The sequence below is a fragment of the Aotus nancymaae genome, unplaced genomic scaffold, assembly GCF_030222135.1.
Source record: "Aotus nancymaae isolate 86718 unplaced genomic scaffold, 86718_ANA_hifiasm-v0.15.2.pri h1tg000007l, whole genome shotgun sequence".
Taxonomy (NCBI): Eukaryota; Metazoa; Chordata; class Mammalia; order Primates; family Aotidae; genus Aotus; species Aotus nancymaae.
In genome coordinates this window covers 14,444,748-14,471,650 of record NW_026988418.1, presented here as the reverse complement: position 1 = coordinate 14,471,650, position 26,903 = coordinate 14,444,748, and the positions used below count along the sequence as shown (strand labels likewise).

The 26,903-nt window shown below is 38.7% G+C and overlaps 1 protein-coding gene across 1 annotated transcript; it reads right to left on the bottom strand.

Moving 5' to 3' along the window:
* Positions 1-2,363: 2,363 nt before the first annotated feature.
* CUNH1orf185 (chromosome unknown C1orf185 homolog) lies at positions 2,364-26,309 on the bottom strand. The gene is made up of 5 exons (XM_064370477.1): positions 26,300-26,309; positions 23,504-23,609; positions 15,961-16,096; positions 4,774-4,810; positions 2,364-2,665 (listed from the first exon to the last, which is right to left on the bottom strand). Exons 1-5 carry the CDS (start codon positions 26,307-26,309, stop codon positions 2,364-2,366), a joined length of 591 nt encoding a protein of 196 aa, XP_064226547.1.
* Between the last annotated feature and the right edge of the window lie 594 nt (positions 26,310-26,903).

Below are 26,903 nucleotides of genomic sequence, written 5' to 3'. Positions count from 1 at the left end.
TTGGGAAAACTGGCTAGCCATATGCAGAAAGCAGAAACTGGACCCCTTCCTGACACCTTACACTAAAATTGACTCCAGATGGATTAAAGACTTAAACATAAGACCTAACACCATAAGAACACTAGAAGGAAACCTAGGCAAAACCATTCAGGACATAGGCGTAGGCAAGGACTTCATGACCAAAACACCAAAAGCATTGGCAACAAAAGCCAAAATAGACAAATGGGGCCCAATCAAACTCCACAGCTTCTGCACGGCAAAAGAAACAGTCATTAGAGTGAATCGGCAACCAACAGAATGGGAAAAAATTTTTGCAGCCTACCCGTCTGACAAAGGGCTGATATCCCGAATTTACAACAAGCTAAAAAAGATTTACAAGAAAAAAACAAACAAGCCCATTCAAAAATGGGCGAAGGATATGAACAGATACTTTACAAAAGAAGACATACATGAGGCCAACAAACATATGAAAAAATGCTATCATCACTGGTCATTAGAGAAATGCAAATCAAAACTACATTGAGATACCATCTCACGCCAGTTAGAATGGCGATCATTAAAAAATCTGGAGAAAACAGATGCTGGAGAGGATGTGGAGAAATAGGAACACTTTTACACTGTTGGTGGGAGTGTAAATTAGTTCAACCACTGTGGAAAACAGTGTGGCGATTCCTCAAGGACCTAGAAATAGAAATTCCATTTGACCCAGCAATCCCATTACTGGGCATATATCCAAAGGATTATAAATCGTTCTACTATAAGGACACATGCACACGAATATTCATTGTAGCACCGTTTACAATAGCAAAGACCTGGAACCAGGCCAAATGCCCATCAATGATAGACTGGACAGGAAAAATGTGGCACATATACACCATGGAATATTATGCAGCCATTAAAAACGAGGAGTTCACGTCCTTTGTAGGGACATGGATGAACCTGGAAAACGTCATTCTCAGCAAACTGACACAAGAACACAAAATCAAATACCACATGTTCTCACTCATAGGTGGGTGTTGAACAAGGAGAACACATGGACACAGGGAGGGGAGCACTATACACGGGGGTCTGTTGGGGGGGAGGGGCACAGCGGGGGTGTGGGGAGTTGGGGAGGGATAGCATGGGGAGAAATGCCAGGTATAGGTGAAGGGGAGGGAGGCAGCAAATCATACTGCCACGTATGCACCTATGCAACCACCTTGCATGTTTTTCACATGTACCCCAAAACCTAAAGTGCAATTAAAAAAAAAAAAATCTGGAGACAACAGATGCTGGAGAGGATGTGGAGAAATAGGAACACTTTTACACTGTTTGTGGGAGTGTAAATTAGTTCAACCATTAAGGAAGACAGTGTGGCGATTCCTCAAGGATCTAGAAATAGAAATTCCATTTGACCCAGCAATCCCATCACTGGGTATATACCCAAAGGATTATAAATCATTGTATTATAAATACACATGTGCACATATGTTCATTGTGGCATTGTTTCCAATAGCAAAGACCTGGAACCAACCCAAATGCCCATCAATGTTAGACTGGGCAAAGAAAATGTGGCACATATACACCATGCAATACTATGTAGTCATAAAAAGCGATGAGTTCGTGCTCTTTGTAGGGACATGGATGAAGCTGGAAACCATTATTCTCAGCAAACTGACAGAAAATCAAACGCCACATGTTCTCACTCATAGGTGGGTGTTGAACAATTATAACATACGGGAACAGGGAGGAGAACATCAACAGTGGAGTATGTTGGGGGATGGGGGGCTAGGGGTGGGACAGCAGGGGGCAGGGAGGTTGGGGAGGTATAACACTGGGAGAAATGCCTGATGTAGATGATGGGGGGATGGAGACAGCAAACCACCATGGCATGTGTGTACCTATGCAACAATCCTGCAAGATCTGCACATGTACCCCAAAGCTTAAAGTACAATTAAAAATAAATAACAAAAGAAAAAATATATACATATATACATAAATATATATAATTTTTGTGATGAAGATTTTTAAATGTTTTTCTCCTATTTGTCAAAATACATTCATACTACTTAGTATGTCTTTGGATGAGATACAGTAAGTTAAGCTTAATGTTCATGACTCTAGTTCTTCCTAATTTTGTTTCTGGAAATAAGAACCAGCAAGGGAAGTAGAGCCACTCTATGGTAAATAACAAAAAAAGTAATATTAGCATGGACATGTTAAGAGACTCAGAAGCTGATAATTCAGTTTCAGCTTTACTTGATTTCAGTGCATACAAAGTTTCAAAAGAAAGAAGTCATTCAGTATTATGTTGAAGGTTTTGTATTTCAACCTCTGTGTTTCTTCATGAACATTTTCCCTTAATGTGGTCATCTTTTTGATGATCACAGCGTGTCATTTAGTACATTTTCAGTACCCTCTTCTAGTGAAATGGTTGACAAGTATGAATATACTTTTTCCATTAGAGGTTCCCCGAGAGAAGGCATTGAAGAGTTCCTTTTCACTAGAGAATCATCAGAAAACCAGTCATCAGCTGCTTCTATACTTTGACTGTAGTAAGAATCAGATGGCAATGTTGATAAGCTTAATGTAACACTGCTGCGATTTGTTGGGGATCTCTCAGAGGGATCACAGATGACTTTTTTTGTTGCAAGGCGGGACTCATCTTTAGAATGATATTTAATTGCTGTAAAAAGATAGATTTGCTATGAATAGTACATATTCACAAGCCAACTCTTAATTATAAGGACAATGTTAGAATGGGCAGAATAATGCTATAAAGAAATTCTGAGTTGCTATCATCATCCACACAGTGTTACATGTAATTAGGAATTAGCAATATTTTCATGATAATCAAGAATAGAAAAGTCTATTCTAAATGAAGTCAACATGCTCAAGCAGAAAAAGACTAATTAGGCTAGACATGCTTCAAAATGTTCTTTAAAATCAGAAAAGATTGCCTTCTTTTAAAAAGAAATTTTAAAAATACTGGTATAATTAATAAACTGACAGTTTTCACATATTCAATTTTTGTAAGTATCACATTACAAATTCAACTTTCTGAGAAAGAAATAATCATTTATTTATGATTATAGAAATTACTACATATATCAAAAAAAGAAAATTTAAAAAAAGAAAAGAAATAACTACTAATCTTTACAACTCAAAACCAAGCAAAAATCACTTGTAAGATACATAGTATCTACTTGGAGCAAAGGTATTTATAACTTATTTGTTTCATTTTAAAATAAGGACAACTGAACATCAAAAAAGATAAGTACATGCCTCCTTAAGCAAGGATTAGAAAATACTTGGTCTGCATTGGGAAGGGCAGATGAATTGGCTTTACACCAATAATAGTAACAAACCTTCCTGTAGAGACTTTCAATTTACAAAGCATTTGGATATACTTCTATATGTTATTTATGCTCTTAATAATTCTTCAAGGTAGTTATTATTAGCACCACTTCACGAAAATAATAAACAGACTTAGATAAATGAACCATTACAAATCAGATACAAAATAGATTTTAGCCTAGATTTTCATTACTTTATCTCAAGCTTTTCCCATTATAGTATTTAGGCTACACGTTTGCCATTAAAATATGCTGTTTTAGAAAATATTGTATCTATACAATATTTTATAATACCTTTTATAACATTTTACATATTAACTTTTTAAAAAAATTTCTGTATAAGACCATTCTTGCAAACACATTAACTTTTTTTTTTTTTTTTGAGACAGAGTCTCACTATGTCACCCAGGCTGGTTTACAGTGGTGTGGTCTCGGCTCACTGCAGCCTCTGCCTCCTGGGTTCAAGTGATTCTCCAGCCTCAGCCTCCCGAGTAGCTGGGATTACATGCCTGTGCCACCGCACCCAGCTAATTTTTGTATTTTTAGTGGGGATGGGAGTTTCACCATATTGGCCAGGCTGGTCTCGAACTCCTGGCCTCAAGTGATCCACCTGTCTCAGCCTCCCAAAGTGCTGGGATTACAGATGTGAGCCACTGAAGGTCTAAACATATTAACTTTTCATATTTTCCACATTTTTAAAGCTCTGTAAAATATCTTGTTATATTTTCTATTCAGCATTTCTAAAATTATGTAGAAGGAAAAAGAAACAAAAAGTAAAAAAAATTATGTGGAAGGTAATGTTTTGAGGCACTAAGATGTAATATGCAGTATCTTTTTATCCACAAGCATTACTATATGACATTGACTATGATATCTTTGGGTACAAATAAGAGATAAAAATTAAAACTTCACATGTTAGTTTAAGATATAATACTGCGGCCGGGCGCGGTGGCTCAAGCCTGTAATCCCAGCACTTTGGGAGGCCGAGGCGGGTGGATCACGAGGTCAAGAGATCGAGACCATCCTGGTCAACATGGTGAAACCCCGTCTCTACTAATACAAAAAAAAAAAAAATTAGCTGGGCACAGTGGCGCGTGCCTGTAATCCCAGCTACTCAGGAGGCTGAGGCAGGGGAATTGCCTGAACCCAGGAAGCGGAGATTGCGGTGAACCGAGATCGCGCCTTGCGCTCCAGCCTGGGTATCAAGAGCGAAACTCCGTCTCAAAAAAAAAAAAAAAAAAAAAAAAAGATATAATACTGCAAGTTTCATTTTTCTAAAAATTTATGCCCTTTTACATACTAATAAATTAATGCTTCCCTTACATTTTCATACCATTAAGATACTTAGATGACATTTAGGATAGCCTCTTGATTCTTTAAGATGTGAATTGCTAAAGTTTATTAAGATTTCTTCTAATAAATTATTTAGAAAAAATACCTTTTGTATGTGCTGCTTTCTTTTTTCTTTGCTCCTCCTACATTAAAAAAAGTTATTTATATTTTAAAATCAGAATACTTTTGATATAACATATTTTATATGACAGTAATACATTTTAACATCATAATTTTTAATGGAAAATGTTTCTTTCCACAGTATGAATTTCTTTCACCAAAATACATTGAGAGAAAATAAAAAGTGTTGAAGTATCATCTGAAATAAATTTGAATTGATCCAAAAACGCAGTCTCCAGGATAAGGAATAACAGTTTGAATAGGATTTGTTCCCTCCATCCTCAGCAACTTGGTCAGAACTAGAGGTGGCTAAAAAATAATTAGCATTTCTAGACTTATTTAATGATCTAACAACAATAATAACAAAAAAAGTGAATTCTGGTTGAAAGTCTTTGTAAAAGTGGGAATATTTTTTTATTTTTTATTTTTCTTAGAGACGAGGTCTTGCTCTGTCACCCAGTCTGGAGTGCAGTGGCATTATCATAGCTCACTGCAGCCTCGAACTCCTGGGCTCAAGCAATCTTCCTATCTCAGCCTCCTGAGTAGCCGGACTACAGGTGCATGTCACCATGCCTGATTTGGGAATATTCTTTCACAGCAAATAAAACATTGCTTAAACAATACATTCCAGATATATTCTGCGAAGTGTAGTGGTGTAGCAGTTCTCGAACTTTAGGGCATTATAATTACCTGGTGTGCCTGTAAAAATTCCAATTCTTGATGATAATATCAGACCCTACTGAAACAGATTCTCTGGAAGTGGGCTTGGGAGTATGCATTGTAACACATTCTAATTCAGGTTTTTCTTACATCACTAGATAAACAATAGGCTAAAGCATGGAGTGTTTGGGATGGAGTGGGTGAAGATGAAGTTAGAGAGAGAATAGCATCAGGTCTTATGTTCTGGGAGAAAATGTGTCAGTGCTCTGTGTTTATCTGCATTTGTTTGTCTCCCAGAAAAGCTAATTTAGAATACTTATATGCATTTTGTTAGTATAAGCGCCTTTTTTTTTGAGATAGGGTCTCATTCCATCACCCAGGCTGGGATGCAGTGGCATGATCATGGCTCACTGGAGCCTCAACCTCTTGGGCCCAAGTGATTCTCCTGCCTCAGCCTCCTGAGTAGCTGGAACAACAGGTGCATGCCACCATGCCTGGTTAATTTTTTAAACATTTTGTACAGATGGGGGTCTCACCTTGTTGCCGAGGCTGGTCTCAAACTCCTGGGCTCAAGTGATCCTCCCACCATAACCTCCCAAAGTGCTGGGATTACAGACATGAGCCACTGCACCCAACCAGCACTTCTTACAAAATCAACTAATTCTTTGTCACTTTCACCTTAATTAACAAATGCCAGTATGGGCTTCCTGGGCTTACCTTGGCTAGATTTAAGACCAATTTATTCTGTGATTTCTGTATAAATTACCTTAGAATATTGCTTCTCAGACTTTGATGTGCTATTAGATTACCTTGGGAGCTTGTTAAAATGCAGATTCTGACTCAGTAGATCTGGGATGGGGTATAAGAGTCTGCATTTCTAACAGGCTCACCTAGGTAATGCTGATATTGCTGCTCTGGGAACCAAAGATTAAGTCCCCAGACTGATTAAAATTTGACCCAAAATAAGGGAATGACAAATGGACATTCTTATATACTGCTACATGTACACAGGTAGAAATTTTTGCAGTGAAACTTAATAAATCCACTTCTAGAAATTTATTATGTCAAGTAAATAATTTTGGTTTTGTATAAACATTCAGCTACCAGAATATTCACCCAACATTGTTTTTTAAAACCCGCAATTTCAAATCCCAAGCATATGGCTGGGTGCAGTGGTTCATGCCTGTAATCCTAGCACTTTGAGAGGCCAAGATGGGTAGATCCCTTGCACCCAGGAGTTCAAGACCAGCCTGGGCAACAAAATAAAACCCTATCTCTAAAACAAAAGAAAACAAAACAAAAAACAAAAACAAACAAAAAAAACACTGAACCAGGAAGAAATTTTTTTTTTTGGAGACGGAGTTTCGCTCTTGTTACCCAGGCTGGAGTGCAATGGCGCGATCTCGGCTCACCGCAACCTCTGCCTCCTGGGTTCAGGCAATTCTCCTGACTCAGCCTCCCAAGTAGCTGGGATTACAGGCACGCGCCACCATGCCCAGCTAATTTTTTATATTTTTAGTAGAGACAGGAAGAAATTTAATCACTGAACAGACCAATAATAAGTTGTTTTTATGTGATGAATCACATTTATTGATTTGTGTATGTTGAACCAACCTTGCACCCCAGGAATAAAGCTTACTTGATTGTAGTGAATAAGCTTTCTCATGTGCTGCTGGATTTGGTTTGCCAGTATTTTGTTGAGGATTTTTGCATCAATGTTCATCAAGAATATAGGCCTGAAATTTTCTTTTTGCTTTGTGTCTCTGCCAGGTTTTGGTATCAGGATGATGCTGGCCTCATAGAATGAGTTAGGGAGGAGTCCCCCTTCCTTAGTTTTTTGGAATAGTTTCAGCAGGGACGGTACTAGCTCTTCTTTGAACACCTGGTAGAATTCAGCTATGAATCCATTTGGTCCTGGGCTTTTTCTAGTTGGTAAGCTATTTATCACTGACTGAAGTTCAGAACTTATTATTGGTCTGTTTAGTGATTAAATTTCTTCCTGGTTCAGTCTCTGGAAGGTGTATGTGTCCAGAAATTTATCCATTTCTTCTGTATTTTCTAGTTTATGTGCATAGAGCTGTCCATAATATTCTCTGATGGTTGTTTGTATTTCCATGGGTCAGTGGTAATAACCCCCCTGTCATTTCTGATTGTGTTTATTTGAATAGTCTCTTTTCTTCTATATTAGTCTAGCTAGTGGTATATTTTATTTTATTTTATTTTTTCAGAAAACCAGCTCCTGGATTCATTGATCTTTTGAATGGTTTTTTGTCTCACTCTCCTTCAGTTCAGTTCTCATTCTGGTTATGTCTTGTCTTCTGCTAGCTTTGGGATTTGTTTGCTCTTGGTTCTCTAGTTCTTTTAGTTTGATGGTAGGTTGTTAACTTGAGATCTTTCTAACCTGTTGGTGGCGGCACTTAGTGCTATAAGTTTCCCTTTTAACACTGCCTTAGCTGTCTCCCAGAGATTCTGGTATGTTGTGCCTTTGTTCTCATTAGTTTCAAAGAACTTCTTGATTTCTGCCTTAATTTCATTGTTTATCCAAAAGTCATTCAGGAGCAGGTTATTCAATTTCCATGTAATTTTATGGTTTTGAGTGAATTTCTTAGTATTGATTTCTAATTTGTTTGTGCTGTGGTCTGAGAGATAGATTGTTATGATTTCTGTCCTTTTGCATTTTTTTTTTTTTTTGAGACAGAGTCTTGCTCTGTCACCCTGACTGGAGTGCAGTGGTGCCATCTCAGCTCACTGCAACCTCTGCCTCCCAGGTTCAAGTGATACTCCTGCCTCGGCCTCCTGAATAGCTGGGATTACAGGCACATGCCACCATGCCTGGCTAATTTTTGTATTTTTAGTAGAGATGGAGTTTCATCATGTGGCCAGGCTGGTCTCAAACTCCTGACATCAGCTGATCTGCCTGCCTTGGCATCCCAAATTGCTAAAATTATAGGCGTGAGCCACTGTGCCCAGCCAGAGTGTTTTACTTCTGATTATGTAATCAATTTTAGAGTATATGCCATGTGGCAATGAGAAGAATACATATTCTGTTGTTTTTGGGTGACGAGTTCTACAGACGTCTATCAGGTCCATTTGATCCAGTGCTGAGTTCAGGTCCTGAATATCTTTGTTAATTTTCTGTCTCAATGATCTGTCTAATATTGTCAATGGGGTATAAAAGTCTCCCACTATTATTGTGTGGGAGTCTAAGTCTCTTTGAAGGTCTCTAATAACTTGCTTTATGAATCTGGGTGCTCCTGTGTTGGGTGCATAGATATTTAGGATAGTAGGTCTTGTTGAATTGAACCCTTTACTATTATGTAATGCCTTTCTTTGTCTTTTTTTGATCTTTGTTGGTTTGAAGTGTGTTTTGTCTGAAACTAGGATTGCAACCCCTGATTTTTCTGTTTTCTATTTGCTTGGTAGATTTTTCATCATCCCTTTATTTTGAGCCTATGTGTATCACTGCATGTGAGATGGGTCTCTTGAAGACAGAATATTAATGGGTCTTGCTTATTTTTCTATCTTGCTACTATGTCTTTTAATTGAGGCATTTAGCCCAGTTGCATTCATGGTTAGTATTGATATGTATGGATTTGATCCTGTCATCATTATGTTATCTGGTTATTTTGCAGACTTGCTTATGTGGTTGCTTTATAGTGTCACTGGTCTGTATACTTCAGTGTTTTTGTGGCGGCTGGCAAGGGTCTTTCCTTTCCTGCTTCCTCCAGGAGATCTTGTAAGGCAGATCTGGTGGTAATGAATTCTCTCAGCATTTGCTTGTCTGAAAGGATCTTATTTCTCCTTTACTTTTGAAGCTTAATTTGGTTAGATATGAAATTCTGGGTCAATTTCTTATCTTTAAAAATGGTGACTATTGGCCCCCAATCTCAACTGGCTTATAGGGTTTCTTTTGAGAGGTCTGTTCTTAGTCTGATGGGCTTCCCTTTGTAGGTGGCTTGATCTTTCTCTCTTGCTGCCTTTAACATTTTTTTCTTTCATTTTGACCTTGGAGAATCTAATGATCATGTGTCTCAAGAATGCTATTCTTGTGAAATATCTTACTGGAGTTCCTGTATTTCCCTGAAAGAGATGGATGATATCCTGAAATATGTTTTCCACATTGGTTCTGTTCTCCTCATCTCTCTCAGGGATACCAATGAGTTGTAGCTTAGATCTCTTTATATAATCCCATATTTCTCAGAAGTTTTATTCATTCCTTTTCATTCTTTTTTCTCTATTCTTGTTTGACTGTCTAATTTCAGAAAGCCCATCTTCAAGCTCTGAGATTCTTTCCTCCACTTGGTCTATTCTATTAATACTTGTAATTGCATTATAAAATTCATGTAATGTGTTTTTCAGTTCTATCAGGTTGGTGATGCTCTTTTCTACACTGGCTATTTTGTCTGTCAGCTCCTGCACTGTTTTATCATTTTTTTTTTTTATTATTGTTAGAGATGATGTCTCACTATGTTGCCCAGACTGGAGTGCAGTGGCTATTCCCAGGCGCAATCCCACTACTGATCAGCACGAGAGTTTTGATCTGCTTCGTTTTCACCCCTCCTTAGGCAACCTGGTGGTCTCCTGCTCCCAGGACGTCACTTTATTGATGCCGAACTTAGTGTGGGCACCCATCAGCATAGCACACTTCAGCCCAGAACTCCTGAGCTCAAGTGATCCTCCCACCTCAGACTCCCAAGTAGCTGGGACTACAGGCACACGCCACTGCACCTGGCTGTTTTATCAAGATTTTTAGCTTCCTTGTACAGAGTTTCAATGCACTTCTGTAGCTCAATAATCTCATTCCTATTCATATTCTGAATTCTATTTCTGTCATTTAAGCCATCTCAGCCTGGTTCAGAATCTTTGCTGGAGAGCTGATGTGGTCATTTGGAGGAAAGAAGGCACTCTGGCTTTTTGAATTGTCAAGATTTTTGCACTGATTCTTTCTCATCGTTGTGGGTTTATCTACCATCAATCTTTGAGGTTGCTAATCTTTGGATATTTTTTCCTTTTCTCCTATTTGATGAGCTTGAGGGTTTGATTGTGGTATAAGGTGGATTCAGCCAACTAGCTTCATTTCTGGATTATTTTAGGGAGCCAATCCTCAGCTCCCTATTCCTACACTATGTGCTCTAACTCTGAGGGACTTGTATTGGTCCCTGACTTTGTTCTCTGGCTCAAGGTTGGGAATTCACTTTGCTGGGGACACCAAGGTGCTCTTGGACCACTGGTCACTACCTTCCAATGGGTGGTGTGTCAGCCAAAGCATTTAGTAGTGTGGCAGCAGTGGGATCATTTCTATATACTAGCCAGAAAATGACCATTTCTACTGGACAGCAATCCATGGCCAATCATTGTTTATTTTAGATTTAAATGTAGAAAGTTGTAGAAGACCATTGTTATCACTCTAATGATGCAAGCAATATGGATCTTTCTAAGAAAATTTTTTCTTCCTTTCTCTCTTTGTTTTTTTCTTTTGGTTAGAGACAATGCCTTGCTTTGTTGCCCAGGCTGATCTCAAAATCCTGGGCTCAAATGACCTTCCCACCTCAGCTTCTCACAGTGCTGGGATTACAGATGTGAGCCACCAAGCCCAACCAATAATCATATTTTAAAAATAAAACAAAAACCTAAACTCCAGAAAGTGACAAGCCCTTTATAAGAGAGAAGACGTCTACAGTAGCTCTTACCACTGACTAAAATGGAGAGAGAAGGAGGAGGAACTGCCATAGATGGGAGAAGAATTGCAAAAGAAATTCACAGATGCAAAGCAAAAGCAATTCAATTTGTTTACTTTTTCAACAAATGATACCGGAACAATTAGACATGGGTACTGCCAAAAATGAACCTGGACCTAAACCTCACTCTTTACACAAAAAAATTAATGACGAGGCGGTGGCTCATGCCTGTAATCCCGGCACTTTGGGAGGCCAAGGTGGGCAGATCACCTGAGGTCAGGAGTTCAAGACCAGTCCGACCAATGTGGTAAAACCCCGTCTCTACTAAAAATACAAAAATTAGCCAGGTGTGGTGGCAGACACCTGTAATCTCAGCTACTCAGGAGGCTGAGGCAGGAGAATTGCTTGAACCTGGGAGGCAGAGGTTTCAGTGAGCCAAAATAGTGCCATTGCACTCCAGCCTGGGAGAGAAGAGCAAAACTCTGTCTAAAAAGAAAAAAAAAACTAAAATGGACCAAACACAGAAATGTAAAGTGTAAAACTATGATAGTCCAAATAATCTTGAAAAAGAACAAAACTTGAAGCTCATAGTTCCTGATATTTAAGTTTACTACAAAGCTATAATAATGAACACAGTATGGTACTGGTATAAGGAGAGACATGTAAATCAATGAAATAGAACTGAGAGTCTGGAAATAAATGCTCACACTTACAGTCAACTGCTTTTGATAAATGTGCTGAGACAATGAAATGGGAAAAAAAGACTTCTCTACAAATGGTGTTGGGACAATGAGATATCCACTGCAGGTGAATGAAATTGGACACATATACACAAAAACATGTATTTTTAAATGGCTAAAATAAACAATATAGATAGTATCAAATGTTGGCAAGGATGTTTAGAAACTGCATTTCTTATGGATCTAACAAGAGAGACAAGGCAGCAGCCAGCAAAAAAAGAAAGAAAGAAAGAAAGAAACTGCATTTCTTAGAGTATGGTGGCACATGTCTGTAGTCTTGGCTACTCAGGAGACTGAGGTGGGAGGATCACTTGAGCCCAGGAGTTAAAAGTCCAGCCTGGGCAACACAGCAAGACCATTGCCTTTAAAAAAAAAAAAAAGAAAGAGACTGGATCTCTCCTACATTACTGTTGGGAATGTAAAGTGGTACAGTTACTCTGGAATGAAGCCTGACAGTTTCTTAAAAAATTAAATATCCTCTCACCATACAACCCAGAAACTGCATTTCTGGGAATTTATTCTTGAGAAATGAAAACTTATCTCTACAGAAAAACCTGTACATGAATGTTTGTGGCACCTTTATTTGCAAGCACCAAACTGGAAACATCCCAAATATCCCTCAATGCATAAATGATAAAACTCTGTGGTACATCCACACAATGTTATACTACTCAGCCATGAAAAAGAACAAACTATTGATGCAGCAACTTGGAGGGATCATACGGATATTATTATGGACTAAATGTATGTGTCAGTTCGAAATTCATTTACTGAAATCTTAACCCCCAATGTGATGATCTTAGGACGTGGGCCCTCTGGGAAGTAATTAAGACATGAGGCCTTGAACTCTCATGAATGGAATTAGTGCCTTTATAAGAAGAGATGTGAAAGTGTGCTCTTGCTTTCTCTGCTCCCTGCCGTATGAAAACACAGCAAGAAAAAGGCCATCTCCAAACCAGGAAGAGGGCCTTCACCAGAACCAGATCTTTCAGCATCTTGATCTTGGAATTCTCAGCCTCCAAAACTGTGAGAAATAAATGCTGTTTAAGCCACCCAATCTATGTCACTTTTGTTATAGCAGCCTGAAATGAATAAGACAGATATTATGTTGACATAAACTGGGTCTCTTGGAGTGTGGTGGCACATGTCTGTAGTCCCAGCTACTCAGGAGGCTGAGGTGGGAGGATCCCTTGGGTCCATGAGTTCAAGGTTACAGTAACCTATGATTGTGTCACTGCACAATCTCCAAAGAAAAGCCAATGTCAAAAGACCACATGCTACATGACTAGATTTATACAACATTCTGGAAATGATAAAATTATAGAGATGGGCAACAGATCACTGGTTGGCAGGAGCTATGGAAAGGGAGGGAGGGAGTGATTATAAAGGGTAGCATGAGCTGGGTGTGGTGGCTCACATTCATAATCCCAGTGCTCTGGGAGGCCAAGGCGGGAGGATCACTTGAGGCCAGGAGTTTGAGACCCCATCTCTACAAAAAATTTCAAAATTTAGCTGGGTGACCGAGCACAGTGGCTCTTCCAGCTTGGTGGATTGTTTCTCTCTCCCACTACTAAAAATTTTATAAAAGCAGGGGCTATTATCTCCCTTGTTCACCCCCAAATTCCCAGTGGCCTAATACAATGCCTGGCATATAAGCACTTGCTACACATTTGTTGAATGAATAATAAACAACCTAATTAAAATTGCACTCATGACACTTTTGTAATTGTCTATTTGTGTTTATATATCATTAAGTATGGTGCTATTATTACATCATTAGTACCTAGCAAAATGCCTAGTAAATGATGGGTACTGAATAAATTAATGTTAAACGCATACATAGAAACAATTTTTCTCTGCCATGCAATTTCTATTTCAAACTGTCCTTCATTCAAAAGTCCAAGGAAATAACCTTTAGAATCAATTTGATGTTTACATTCACCTGCTTAACATTTCCAGTAAAAATAATAGTAGAATTGTATGGTGCTCACTGCAGTATCAGGGACTAGTGCTTTTTCACTTAATAATTCCTTTAATCCCATAACAACTCTCTGGAGATGAAATTACTCTCATTTTGCAGATGAGGAAACTAAGACACAGAGAAGTTAAGTAACTTGCCTAACATTATATAGCTATTGGTTGTACAGTCAGAATTGAAATCTGTAATCTGGCTCTAAAGACAATGCTCTTGACCATATTCCTATAATCCACAGTGGTTTTGTGCAGCCTAAGGAGTAAAATCCAAAATTCTTAGGGTGTAGATGAGGCTCATCGCAAACTCATCCCCAGTGTCTTTTTCTACCACTCTTCTGAATCCTAGGTTCCAAACATTTCTAACATTTTTACTGATATATTCCTTCCTTTCATAGCTGCAAGCCTTTGAACACAGAAAGCCCTTTGTTCTCTTTCCTCCTGACAAACCACTCTTCATTTCTTTTTTTTTTTTTAATATATATTTTATTGTGTTTTAGGTTTCAGGGTACATGTGAAGAACATGCAAGATTGTTGCATAGGTACATACATGGCAATGTGGTTTGCTGCCTTCCTCCCCATCACTTATATCTGGAATTTCTCTCCATGTTATCCCTCCCCAACTCCCCACCTCCCACTGTCCCTCCCCTAGTTCCCCCCGACAGACCCCAGTGTGTGATGCTCCCTTCCCTGTGTCCATGTGTTCTCATTGTTCAACACCCGCCTATGAGTGAGAACATGTGGTGTTTGATTTTCTGTTCTTGCATCAGTTTGCTGAGAATGATGGTTTCCAGGTTCATCCATGTCCCTACAAAGGACACGAACTCATCGTTTTTTATGACTGCATAGTATTCCATGGTGTATATGTGCTCTTCATTTCTTAAAACCCAGTTCAAAATGTCTTCTCTGTGAAGCCCTCCTCAATTCGGGCTCTTTCGTCTGTGCTTATTCAACTTTGTGAGCTCTTATCATATGATGCACTTACTTAGTTTATATGTTTTTCTTCTCTACTGACTGGGCTCACCTAGGGCTGAGCTCATATCTTACTTGTTTATATAGCCCCAGTGGCAAAACTAGTGCTGACATAGATAAAGTACTCAATAAATGTATTTTGTTTGTTTTTGAGACAGGGTCTCACTCTGTCACCCAGGCTGGAGAGCAGTGGCACAGTCATAGCTCACTGCAACTCCAAACTCCTGGATTTAAAGGATAGATCCTGCCTCAGCCTCCTAAACAACTGAGACTACAGGCATGATTCACCACATCTAACTACTTTTCTATTTTTTAAATTTTTATAGAGATGGGGTCTCGCTATGTTGCCTGGACTGGTTTCTAATTCCTGGGCTCAAGCAATCCTCCTCCATTGGCCTCCCAAAGTTCTGGGATTACAGGCATGAGGTGCCACGACCAGCCACTAAATGTTTTTTAGATCAATGAACACCAAGTACAACTTGAGTTCAATACTCAAGATATATAGTGAAACTTTGACAACCTATCAGTTTGTCACTATTTATCCATCTATAAAACAAACACTGGTTTGCTTAGCTATTATAGTTTTAGTCTCTGCCTTTTTTTCCTTTGTTCCTTTAGCATTGTGTTGACACTTAGCACATCACACAAAGTTAATTATGTGTCTGGCTTTCTCACTTGTACTGCACATGTACCTTGAAGGTAGGTAGGTGCCATATCTTTCTATCTCCAATAAAGGGGCCCAGAGGAGCTTAGAATACAGTAAAGGCTTAGTACATCCTTGTCAAAGTGAATTTAATTTCAATTAGTTGGTATGGTTAGGCTGTCTGAGTATCTCTTATCTCCAGATTTTTTTCCTTTGACAAGCTTGCTTTTGCTTTCAGTTTTTCTTATGCCATTTATTTTTATCCCTATAGCAATCCCAATATGTGGAATGTAGGTTGTTGGGCTAGAGATATGAAGAAACAACTGTAGAAAATGGTATATTTTCATTTAGTTTTTCAGTTTTCCTATAGTATAAATGCTAACTAGTTTTTCCCTCAAATTAAAAAATAACAGTGGATTCTCTGTCCTTCAGATTTTAAGAAAGCAATGCTAAAAACATGGCATCAAAGGAAATTATTTAAAAAGATTGCTCTAAAATATCACACCTACCTGTAACTGGAATCTCCCAGTATGAAAATTTTGAGAAATAAAAACACACTGAGAATGAGATTTAATCTTTGCCTTTGATGGTCTTTGCCTGAATCTCTCATCAGTTGCTTTAAATTTGGAATTTTGAAATATTTCTCTGAAAAATATTTTATAAAGAATATTATTAAACCTGAATTATATTATGAAACAATTAAAATTATTATTTCCAATATTTATAGATAAAGCTTTAAAATCAGAATAAATAAATCATAGCATATTTATTTTTAAAAGCACAAGTCAATTTACATACTCCCTACTCCTATGTTAGGTTTTATTACATCTATTTTATTCATAGAATATAAATTAAGCTACTTATTTTATTCATGAAGTGTAAATTAAGCTATGCATGCAGGGCTATTATTAGCAGTTCGAATGTTAGCCAGGAGTCTTTGATATATTTCCTTCTGGTTGTGAGAAAATTAATTGACTTTAATGTTAATTAGCCTTTCCATAAAATTATTCTTAATGGTGAAGGAAATTAAATAAAATGCAACTTACTGGTCAATTTTGGTATTTAAACATATTTCGGGCAAAAAGTAAGAGGGGCTGGCACAGTGGCTCACGCCTGTAATCCCAGCACTGTGGGAGGCCAAGGCGGGCAGATTACTTGAGGTCAGAGTTTGAGACCAGCCTGGCCAACATGGTGAATTTGGTATTTTTAGTGTCTCTACTAAAAATACAAAAAACAAAAAAAAAATTAGCTGTGTATGGTGGCACACTCCTGTAATCCCAGCTACTCAGGTGGCTGAGGCAGGAGAATCACTTGAACCCGGGAGAGAGAGGTTGCAGTGAGCCTAGATTGCACCACTGCACTCCAGCCTGGGTGACAGAGTGAGACCCTGTCTCAAAACAAATAAGTCAATAAATAAGAGGAAAAAACCAGAACTGATTCACATTGGAGGAGTGCCTGTAATCTTTTCTTATCCATACAACCACAAATAAATGAGAGAGAGTTAAAGAAAATAAAGCAGTAAGTAAAACCTCAGATGATCAAAGACAGTTAAGTGTAAGGGAATGTCATTTCAAACCATCATTCTCAACTTAAGGATTTAAAGAACAATGGAATATTTTCTTGCATTGAAAAGAAAGAAATGAGCTATTAAGGCATGAAAAGACATGGAGTAAACTTAAATGTGTATTACTAAAGTAAAAAATTCAGTCTTAAAAGCTACATACTATATGATTCCAACTATATGACATTCTGGAAAAGGCAAAACTATGGGCTGGGTGTGGTGGCTCAAGCCTGTAATCCCAGCATTTTGGGAGGCCAAGGCGGGCAGATCACAAGGTCAGGAGATTGAGACCATCCTGGCTAACATGGTGAAATCCCGTCTCTACTAAAAATACAAAAAATTAGCCAGGTGTGGTGGCGCACACCTGTAGTCCCAGCTACTCGGGAGGCTGAGGCAGGAGAATTGCTTAAATCCTGGAGGTGGAAGTTGTAGTGAGCCGAGATTGCGCTACTGCACTCCAGCCTGGGTGACAGAGCAAGACTCTGTCTCAAAAAAAAGAAAAAAGAAACTAGGTCTCACAACTATGGAGACAGTAAAAGGATCACTGGTTGCCAGGAGTTAGAGGGAGGGAGGGATGAATAGATGGACCACAGAGGATTTTTAGGGCAGTGAAAACACTCTGTGTGATACTATAATGGTGGATACATGCCATTACACATTCATAAAAATCCACAGAATATACAACACCAAGAGTGAACCCTAATGTAAATGATAAACTATGGGTGATAGTGATGTGTCAATGTAGAGTCAAACAATAATAATAATAATGCTTATTGCCATTTCTTCTTTCAGAGGCACTAGAATATTTTAAAATTAATTCAAGAGATCACATGGCCGGGTGCGGTGGCTCACGCCTGTAATCCCACCAATTTGGGAGGCCGAGGCGGGTGGATTACGAGGTCAAGAGATCGAGACCATCCTGGCCAACATGGTGAAACCCCGTCTCTACTAAAAATACAAAAATTAGCCAGGCGTTTGGCACGCGCCTGTAGTCCCAGCTACTCGGGAGGTTGAGGTGGAAGAATAGCTTGAACCGGGGAGACGGAGGATGCCGTGACCCGAGACTGCGCCACTGTGCTCCAGACTGGCGACAGAGCAAGACTCCATATCAAAAAAAAAAAAAAAAAAAAAGAGAGAGAGAGAGAGATCACATTATGTTAATGAGGCATTAACAATTAGGGTTCACTTATTCATTGAATTCAATTCTCAACAAATATTTATTCAGTATTTACTATGTGCAAAGAATTATGCTGGGTATTGTATATCTAGTGGTAGAAGGAAAAAGAACAGCCCCTGCCCTCATGGAATTCTCATTACTTCCATCGACCTTAAATACTAGTAAAGAAGACAGACATTAATAATGTAATCACAAGAAAAAGAAAAATTACAACAGTGGAAATTGCTGTCAAGGAAAGCTACCTGCTATTGTGGATGTAACTAAGGGAACTAACTTGGTTAGAGAGGTCAGGGAAGGCTTTCTTAAGGAAGGGATGATTTAACTGGGCATCTGAAGAAACAGCAATAGTTTTTAAGTAGACTGTGGTGAAGAGGGGACATGTGAAAGTAAGAATATTCTAGACAGAGAGAGTATCACATACAAAGACCTACTGGCCAGATTAGAACAATGTAACAGAAACACAGAAAGCAAGAGGGAAAGTGTGAGATGGGACTGGGGCGTATGCTTGGGGAGACCATGTAAGCCCTTAAAAGGTTTATCTTTATCCCAAAGCCAATGAAGTCCTTTAAAATATAGTGAGTGTGGGGTAGAATGGTAGGGTGGGCCTGGCGCAGTGGCTCACACTTGTAATCCCAGCACTTTGGAAGGCCGTAGCAGGTGGACTGCCTAAGGTCAGGAGTTCAAGACCAACCTGGCCAACACAGCAAAACGCTGTCTCTACTAAAAATACAAAAATTAGCTGGATGTGGTGGCACGCACCTGTAGTCCCAGCTATTTGGGAGACTGGGGCAGGAGAATTGCTTGAACCTGGGAGGTGGAGGTTGCAGTGAGCCGAGATCACACCACTGCACTCCAACCTGGGCGACAGAGCCAGACTCCATCTCAAAAAAAAAAAAGGGTAGGGTGACTTGATCAGATTTGCCCTTGGAGAATATCTGGTAGAAGTGTGGAGAAAAGATTAAATGAGTACAATGCTAGGTAGGAGTCAGTTATAACTCCTTTTGCAGTAGTCTCTGTGGGGGATAATGAGAACTTGGATAGGATGGTGGCTGTGGTAAAGGAGATAATTGAATAGATATGAGCAATACATGAAGTAAAGTAAATAAAGTGTAGTGATGATTCAAGTTTAGTGGGAGTGGGAAAGAGAGAGGGAGATTCAAGGATGTCTTTCATTTTTAGGTAAAAAATTAAAACCGATTCCTTCCTTGACCCTGCATTTTTCCCCAGCTACTGCATTATTTATAGGATCCTGTTCACAAAGAGATGTCTATACTTGTCTAAATTTTCTCACCTCTTGTGTTTGCTCAAAGGTGAGCTTCTGAACCCCTCATACCTGTAAAACTGTTCATCAAGGTCACCAATGACATCTATGTTGCTAAATTCAAAAAGCATTTCTCTGTTCTCATCTTTCTCAACTTGAGTACCTTCAATATAGCTGCCACTACTTTCTTGAAACAATTTTAAATTTTGACTTCCTTGACACCATAGCTTTCTGATTTTCTTTCTTCACAGGCATTGTTGATTCTTTCTATTCTTCTTCTAAATTTCTAAATGTTGGTGGCATGAAGAGCACAGTTGTAGGACCTGTTCTCTTTTGACATTCATTCTTTGGTTAGTCTCAGCCAGTTTTATGACTTTAGATACTCTCCATATATCAAATCTTCAGCCCTGACTTCTCTCCTGAAGTTTATACATGTATATCCAATGCCTATTTGATCTTTCCATTTGGATGTCTAACAGGCTTTCAAACTTACATCCAAACACAATGCTTAGTTTATCACCTACTCCTTAAATTGCTCCTCCCTTTCATAATCTCCTTGTCTCAGAAAATGGCTGAGCTTAACTGAGCTGAGTAAAGTATAAACTACGTGGCTGCTTACAGTAAAAACTTATGTGTCATCATGAATTCTGCCATTTTCATTCAATCTGTCAACAAGATCTGCTGACTCTACCTGCAAAACTTATCCCAGATCCAGCTCCATCTTTTCATCTTCTCAACTTCCACGTTAGTGCAAAAGACATCATAAACTCTCACCCGGACTATGCAATAGTCTCCTGACTTGCCTCTCTGCTTTCACTCTTGCTCCATTAAAATTCAGGCTTCACAGAGACATAAAGATATTTTTTAAAAAGTGTAAATCAAAACTTTCATACATTGCTGGTGGGAGTGTATACACACTTCAGAAAAGTGTTGGGCAGTTTCTTATAAAGCTAATCATATTGTTGATTCAACAATTCTAGTTTTAGGTATTTACCTAAGAAAAGTGAAAGTACATGTACAAAAGATTTATACAAGAATGTTCATGGCAGCCATTTTCCTAAGAGCTAAAAACAAAATGACCCTAATGTCCATTAACAAAAGAATAGATAAACAAACCAAGGTATATTTATCAAATGGAATATTACTCAATAAAAACAATGAACTAGGGCTGGATAAATGCAATATAAATGAATCTCAAAAATATTATTATTATTATTTTGAGACAGAGTCTTGCTCTGTTGCCCAGGCTCTAGTGCAGTGGCATGATCCCGGCTTGCTGCAACCTCTGCCATATAGGTTCAAGTGATTCTCCTGCCTCAGCCTCCCGAGTAGCTGGGATTACAGGCATGCGCCACCGTGACTGACTAATTTTTGTACTTTTAGTAGAGACCAGGTTTCACTGTTCACTGGTCTCGAACTCCTGACCTCAAGAGATCTGCCTGCCTCAGCCTCCCAAAGTGTTGCGATTACAGATGTGAGCCACTGTGCCCGGCCTGGAAAATATGTTGAGTGAAAAAAAACAGACATAAAAAGTCCATATAATCCAAGAACAGGAAAAATTGATCTATGGTGATAGAAATCTGAATAATTCTAACCTCTAAGGTAGGAGGTTGGGACTGATGCCTGGAAAGGAACATAAGGGAACTTTCCAGGCTAAGGAAAAGCTCTTCATCTTGATAGAGTGATGGTTACATAGGTGTATATTTGTTGAAACTGATAGCTGTACATTTAAAATCTATGCACTTTCTTCTATGTAAACTAAACCTCAATTTTAAACAGTTATTAAAATGTAAATCAGCTATAAAATAGTCTTTATTTATGTATTTTTGAGACAGAGTCTCGCTTGTTACCCAGGCTGGAGCACAATGGTGCAATCTTGGATCACTGCAACTTCTGCCTCCAGGGTTCTTGTGTCTCAGCCTCTTGGGTAGCTGGAATTACAGGCATGTGCCACCATGCATGGCTAATTTTTTGTGTTTTTAGTAGAAACAAAATTTTGCCTTGATGGCCAGGCTAATCTCAAACTCCTAGCCTCAAGTGATCCACCCACCTCAGCCTCCTAAAGTGCTGGGATTACAGGCATGAGTCATCGCACTCTGCCTGGGATAGTCTATAAGATAGAGATAATATTGCTTCTACCTCATTGGGTTAAGCCTAAATGAGATAACATATGAAGCACTTAGAACAGTACCTGTGTAGAAAGCACTGTTAGCTATTATGACAATGCTATTCCCCTTGTTTAGAACCCCCCAATGGCACTAATAAAATCCAACTCCATATTCTAGCCTACAAATTCTTATGTGATCTGGCCTTTACATGTCTCTTCAGTCTCATGATTGTTTTCCTCTCACACTGCAGATTATTCACATTGGCTTTCCTTCTGTTTGCTAAATATGTCAAGACCATTCCTTAGGGTCTTTGTACTTGCTCTGCGTTTAGTTTAGACAGCTCTTGCACAAAGTCTTCATATGTCTGGCTCCTTCTAACTTAGGTCTTAGATTAAATACAACCTACTTTAGTACACACATATCCTGACTACTTTACTTGTTTATTATCTGTCCCCTGCTAGTGGCATTGCAAATCTATGAAACAGAAACTTGTTTAACTTGTTCACAGTTGTATGCTCAATACCTAGAACAATGGCAAGCACCTAATAAATATTTGTTGGAAGAATGAGTAAGTGAATAATTTCTAGGTTTCTGACTAGTGAATGTAGATGGGTATTGTGTATTCATTTGAGACAGGTAACACTGGAAGACTATGTGGGAAGATTATGTTACAATTTATATGTTTTAAACCTTAGACAATGTAAACACTGAAATTATTTATTTGTTAATTTTTTTTTTTGAGATGGAGATTCACTCTTGTTATCCAGGCTGGAGTGCAATGGCATGATCTCGGCTCTCTGTAACCTCTGCCTCCTGGGTTCAAATGATTCTCCTGCCTCAGCCCCCAGAGTAGCTGGGACTACAGGTGTGCACCACTACATCCAGCTAATTTTTTTTTGTATTTTTTCTAGAGACAGGGTTTCACCATTTTGACCAGGCTAGTCTCAAACTCCCGACCTCAGGTGATCGGCCCGCCTTGACCTCCCAAAGTGCTGGGATTACAGGCATGAGACACGGCACTCAACCTGAAGTGATTTAATAATTAGAAACACCAAATTTTACAGTTGAAAGGAATTAAGGTGTCAAATGATCTTTTTTCTGTTTCTGACAAAAGACCACTTTTAGACCATACCAGGGCATGCTGTCAGCTTTTTTCTTAAGTATCTCCTGAAGAAAAACTTTCCTTTTCTGTAATGTTTTCAATCTCTAAAATTGGGAGTCAATTTTTAAAAACGTTTCACCTTACATTACAATCAAACCTATGTCTTCTAGAAAATAAAGGTTGGGCGTGGTGGCTCATGCCTGTAATCCCAGCACTTTGGGAGGTCGAGGTGGGCAGATCATCTTAGGTCAGGAGTTAGAGACCAACCTGACCAATGTGGCAAAACCCCATCTCTATTAAAAATACAAAAATAGCCAGGCATGCCTGTAATCCCAGCTACTCTGGAGGTTGAGACAGAAGAAATCGCTGGAACCCGGGAGGCAGAGGTTGCAGTGAGCCAAGATCACGCCACTGCACTCCAGTCTGGATGACAGAGCAAGGCTCTGTCAAAAAGAAAGAAAGAAAAAGAAAGAAAGAAAAGAAAGAAAAAAGAGAGAAAGAAAGGAAGGAAGGAAGTAGGGAAGGAAGGAAGGAAAGAAGAAAGGAAGAAAGGAAGGAAGGGAGAGAGGGAAGGAGGGAGGGAGGGAGGGAAGAAGGAAGAAAATAAAGTCTGTCTTGTTATCCTTCAAAATTGTAATGCATGAACATTGCTATTACCAGTACTTCTTTTTTCAGGCTACTTAAAAAATGTAAAGCCTTCCATCCCCAACCAAAGGGAGGGCCAAATTCCAAACTACACAACCAATACTATCATAGTTATTTAAGTTTACTACCATATGAAAAAGTCCTTTATTGAAGTTTTAAAAGGAAAAAAGGTTAAACAAATATTCGAATAAACCTTACCTTCGTTTGCAAATCAGGAACCACAAAGCTGATGCCAAAGCAAAGAAACCAATTCCCAAAATAACAGCACCAGCAGCCAGAAAACAGGTTAAGTAATTAAAAAAACCTATACAAATAAATTACAAAAGATTATTTCATGCATGTATTTTCATTCTCTAGGTAAAATTAAATGATGTACTTCAAATGATATAGCATGGTGTAGTGTTAAGACATTAATCAGGAGATTGGGAGATGGGAATTCTAGTCCCAAGCAATTCTAATAAACTCCAAGACCCTGGATTAGAGAATTACACAGGGCCTCCTGATGATCATGGCCCAGGACACATTTCTTTGAGGATGCCAGTATTTGAAACCTTGGTTTTGTTTGTGTTTGTACAGCTGCCACCACCTCGTTATCTGTTTTTCTTCCTTCTCAGTCTAGTTTTTTTTTTTTATTTCTCCAGTATCATTCTTGGCAGCCCTCCAACCTAAGACACTTTTCATTTTAAGATTTGTATTATCAATCTTTATAAGGAGGCAGATAAGGGTAATAAAGCAACAAATATGAGAAATTTTTAAGATCTTAGAAATCTTTACAAGTTTTATCTAAAAGGATGGGCGTGGCGGCTCATGCCTATAATCCCAACACTTTGGGAGGCTGAGATGGAAGGATCTTGAAGCCAGGAGTTGGATACCAGCCTGGCCACGAGCGAAACACCATCTCTACAAAAAATTAAAAAATAATTAACCAGGGTCTGGGCTTAACCAGGGTCTGGGCGCAGTGGCTCACGCCTGTAATCCCAGCACTTTGGAAGGCTGAGAAGGGCGGAACACCTGAGGCCAGGAGTTTGAGATCAGCCTGGCCAACATGGTGAAACCTTGTCTTTATTAAAAATGCAAAAATTAGCCTGGCATGGTGGTATGTGCCTGTGGTCTCAGCTATTTAGGAGGCTGAGGCAGGAGAATCACTGGAACCTGGGAGGCAGAAGAAGAAGAAGAGGAATAGGAAGAGGAAGAAGAGGAGGAGGAGGATGAGGAAGAGGAATAAGAAGAAGAAAAGAAAGCTTTCTGTTTTTTTTTTGTTTTTTGTTTTTTTGTTTTGAGACAGAGTCTTGCTCTGTCACCCAGGCTGGAGTGCAATGGAGTGATCTCTGCTCACTGCAACCTCTTCCTCCTGGGTTTAAGCGATTCTCCTGCTTCACCCTCCTGAGTAGCTGGGACTACAGGTGCCTGCCACCACACCCAGCTAATTTTTGTATTTTTATTTATTTATTTTTGAGACGGAGTCTCACTCTGTTGCCCAGGCTGGAGTACAGTGGTGCGATCTTGGCTCACTGCAACCTCCGCCTCCCGGGTTCAAGTGATTCTCCTGCCTCAGCTTCCCGAGTAGCTGGGATTACAGGCATCTGCCACCATGCCTGGCTAATTTTTTGTATTTTTACTAGAGACAGGGTTTTACCATGTCAACCCAGCTGGTTTTGAACTCCTGACCTCAGGTGAGCCACTCGCCTCGGCCTCCCAAAGTGCTGGGATTACAGGTGTGAGCCACCGTACTCGGCCTACTTTTTGTATTTTTAGTAGACATGGCGTTTTATCATGTTGGCCAGGCTGGTCTCGAACACCTGACCTCAAGTGATCCACCCGTCTCAACCTCCCACAGTGCTGGGATTACAGGTGTAAGCCATCAAGCCCAGCCCAGAAAGAAAGGTTTCATAGGAGGCTTTATAGAGCTTGAACCTTAAGACAACTGAGGAGTATATTATTTTGGGAAAAGATTGAGGGTCCAACTAATTGAAGATTTTTTGTGTGAATATACTATCAAGTTTCTCTAAGAATATGACATGATAAAGACTTTTGTTGTTACCATATTTGTATTGTTTTCTAAGTAATTTCCAGCTTCAAGATAGTGCCTGTCAAATCTTAGTTTTCTTTGAGATCAGAAATGTCTACATTCAGGAATTAATTAGTGATACAAAAAGGTTCTATAAGATTATTTCTCATAGTGATACTTGTAACATAAGAACTCTAAATGCCCCAAATTAGGAAGTCAAATAAATTATAATGATGCTATATATGAAAATATATCTAACATTTATACTGCAAATACTGTATGCCAGACACTATTCAAAGTGCTTTAACAACATTATTTAATTCTTCAAATTTTATGATTTCTGCACTTTACATATGAGAAAACAGATGAGGCAAATTGAGGCTAAATAGCTTTTTCAAAAGAATAGAACTGGTAAGTGGGAGAATAGTAGTAATTTAAATGTTGCTATGGGACTTTATCATCTAGATTGGGTAAGGAATAGAGACAGTGAATATCTTTAGATTTTTTTTTTTTTAAGAAAAACAGTTAAATACAGATGTTAAAAATTTAAGGGTAACCAAAGCAATCTACAGATCCAAAACAATCCCTATCAAGGGTAACTAAAACCATCTATGGATTCAATACAATTCCTGTCAAATTAACAATGAAATTCTTCACAGAAATAGGAAAAAATTCTAAAATGTGTATGAAACCACAAAAGACCCTGAATAGCTAAAGCAATCCTGAGCAACAAACAAACAAACAAAAACAAAGTTGGAGGTATCAACTATCTGACTTCAAAATATACTACAATGCTATAATAACCAAAACAGCATAGTATTGGCATAAAACCAGAAACATAGGCCAGTGGAACAGGATAGAGAACCCAGAAATTAATCCACACATCTACAGACAACTTATTTTTGCCAAAGTGCCAGGAACACTCATTGGGGAAAAAACAACCTCTTGCTGGGAAAACTGAATATCCATCTGCAGAAGACTCTTACCTCTCACCATATACAAAAACCAACTCAAAATGGATTAAATACTTAAGTGTAAGAGCCCAAACTATAAAACACCTAGAAAAAAACATAGGGAAAATGCTTCAGGACATTGGTTTGAGAAAAGATTTTATGAATAAGAACTCAAAAGCACAAATAACAAAAGAGAAAATAAATAAATGGGATTATATCAAACTAATCCCTTCTGCACAGCAAAGGAAACAATCAAATGAAGAGACAACTTGTCGAATGGCAGAAAATATCTGCAAACTATTCATCTGACAAGGGATTAATATTTAAAATATACAAGGAACTCAAGCAACTCAGTGGCAAACAAACATAATCTGATTAAAAATGGGAAGATGATCTGAATAGACATTTCTCAAGACATACAAATGGCCGAGAGGTATATGAAAAAATGTTTAGCATCACTATTATCAGGGAAATACAAATCAAAACTACTATAAGGTATTATCTCACCCCAGTTAGAATGGCTATTACCAAAAGGACAAAAAACAAATTTGGCAAGGATGCAGAGAAAGGGGAATCCTTATAGACTGTTGGTGGGAATGCAAAATAGTACAGCCATTTTGAAAAAACAATATGGAGT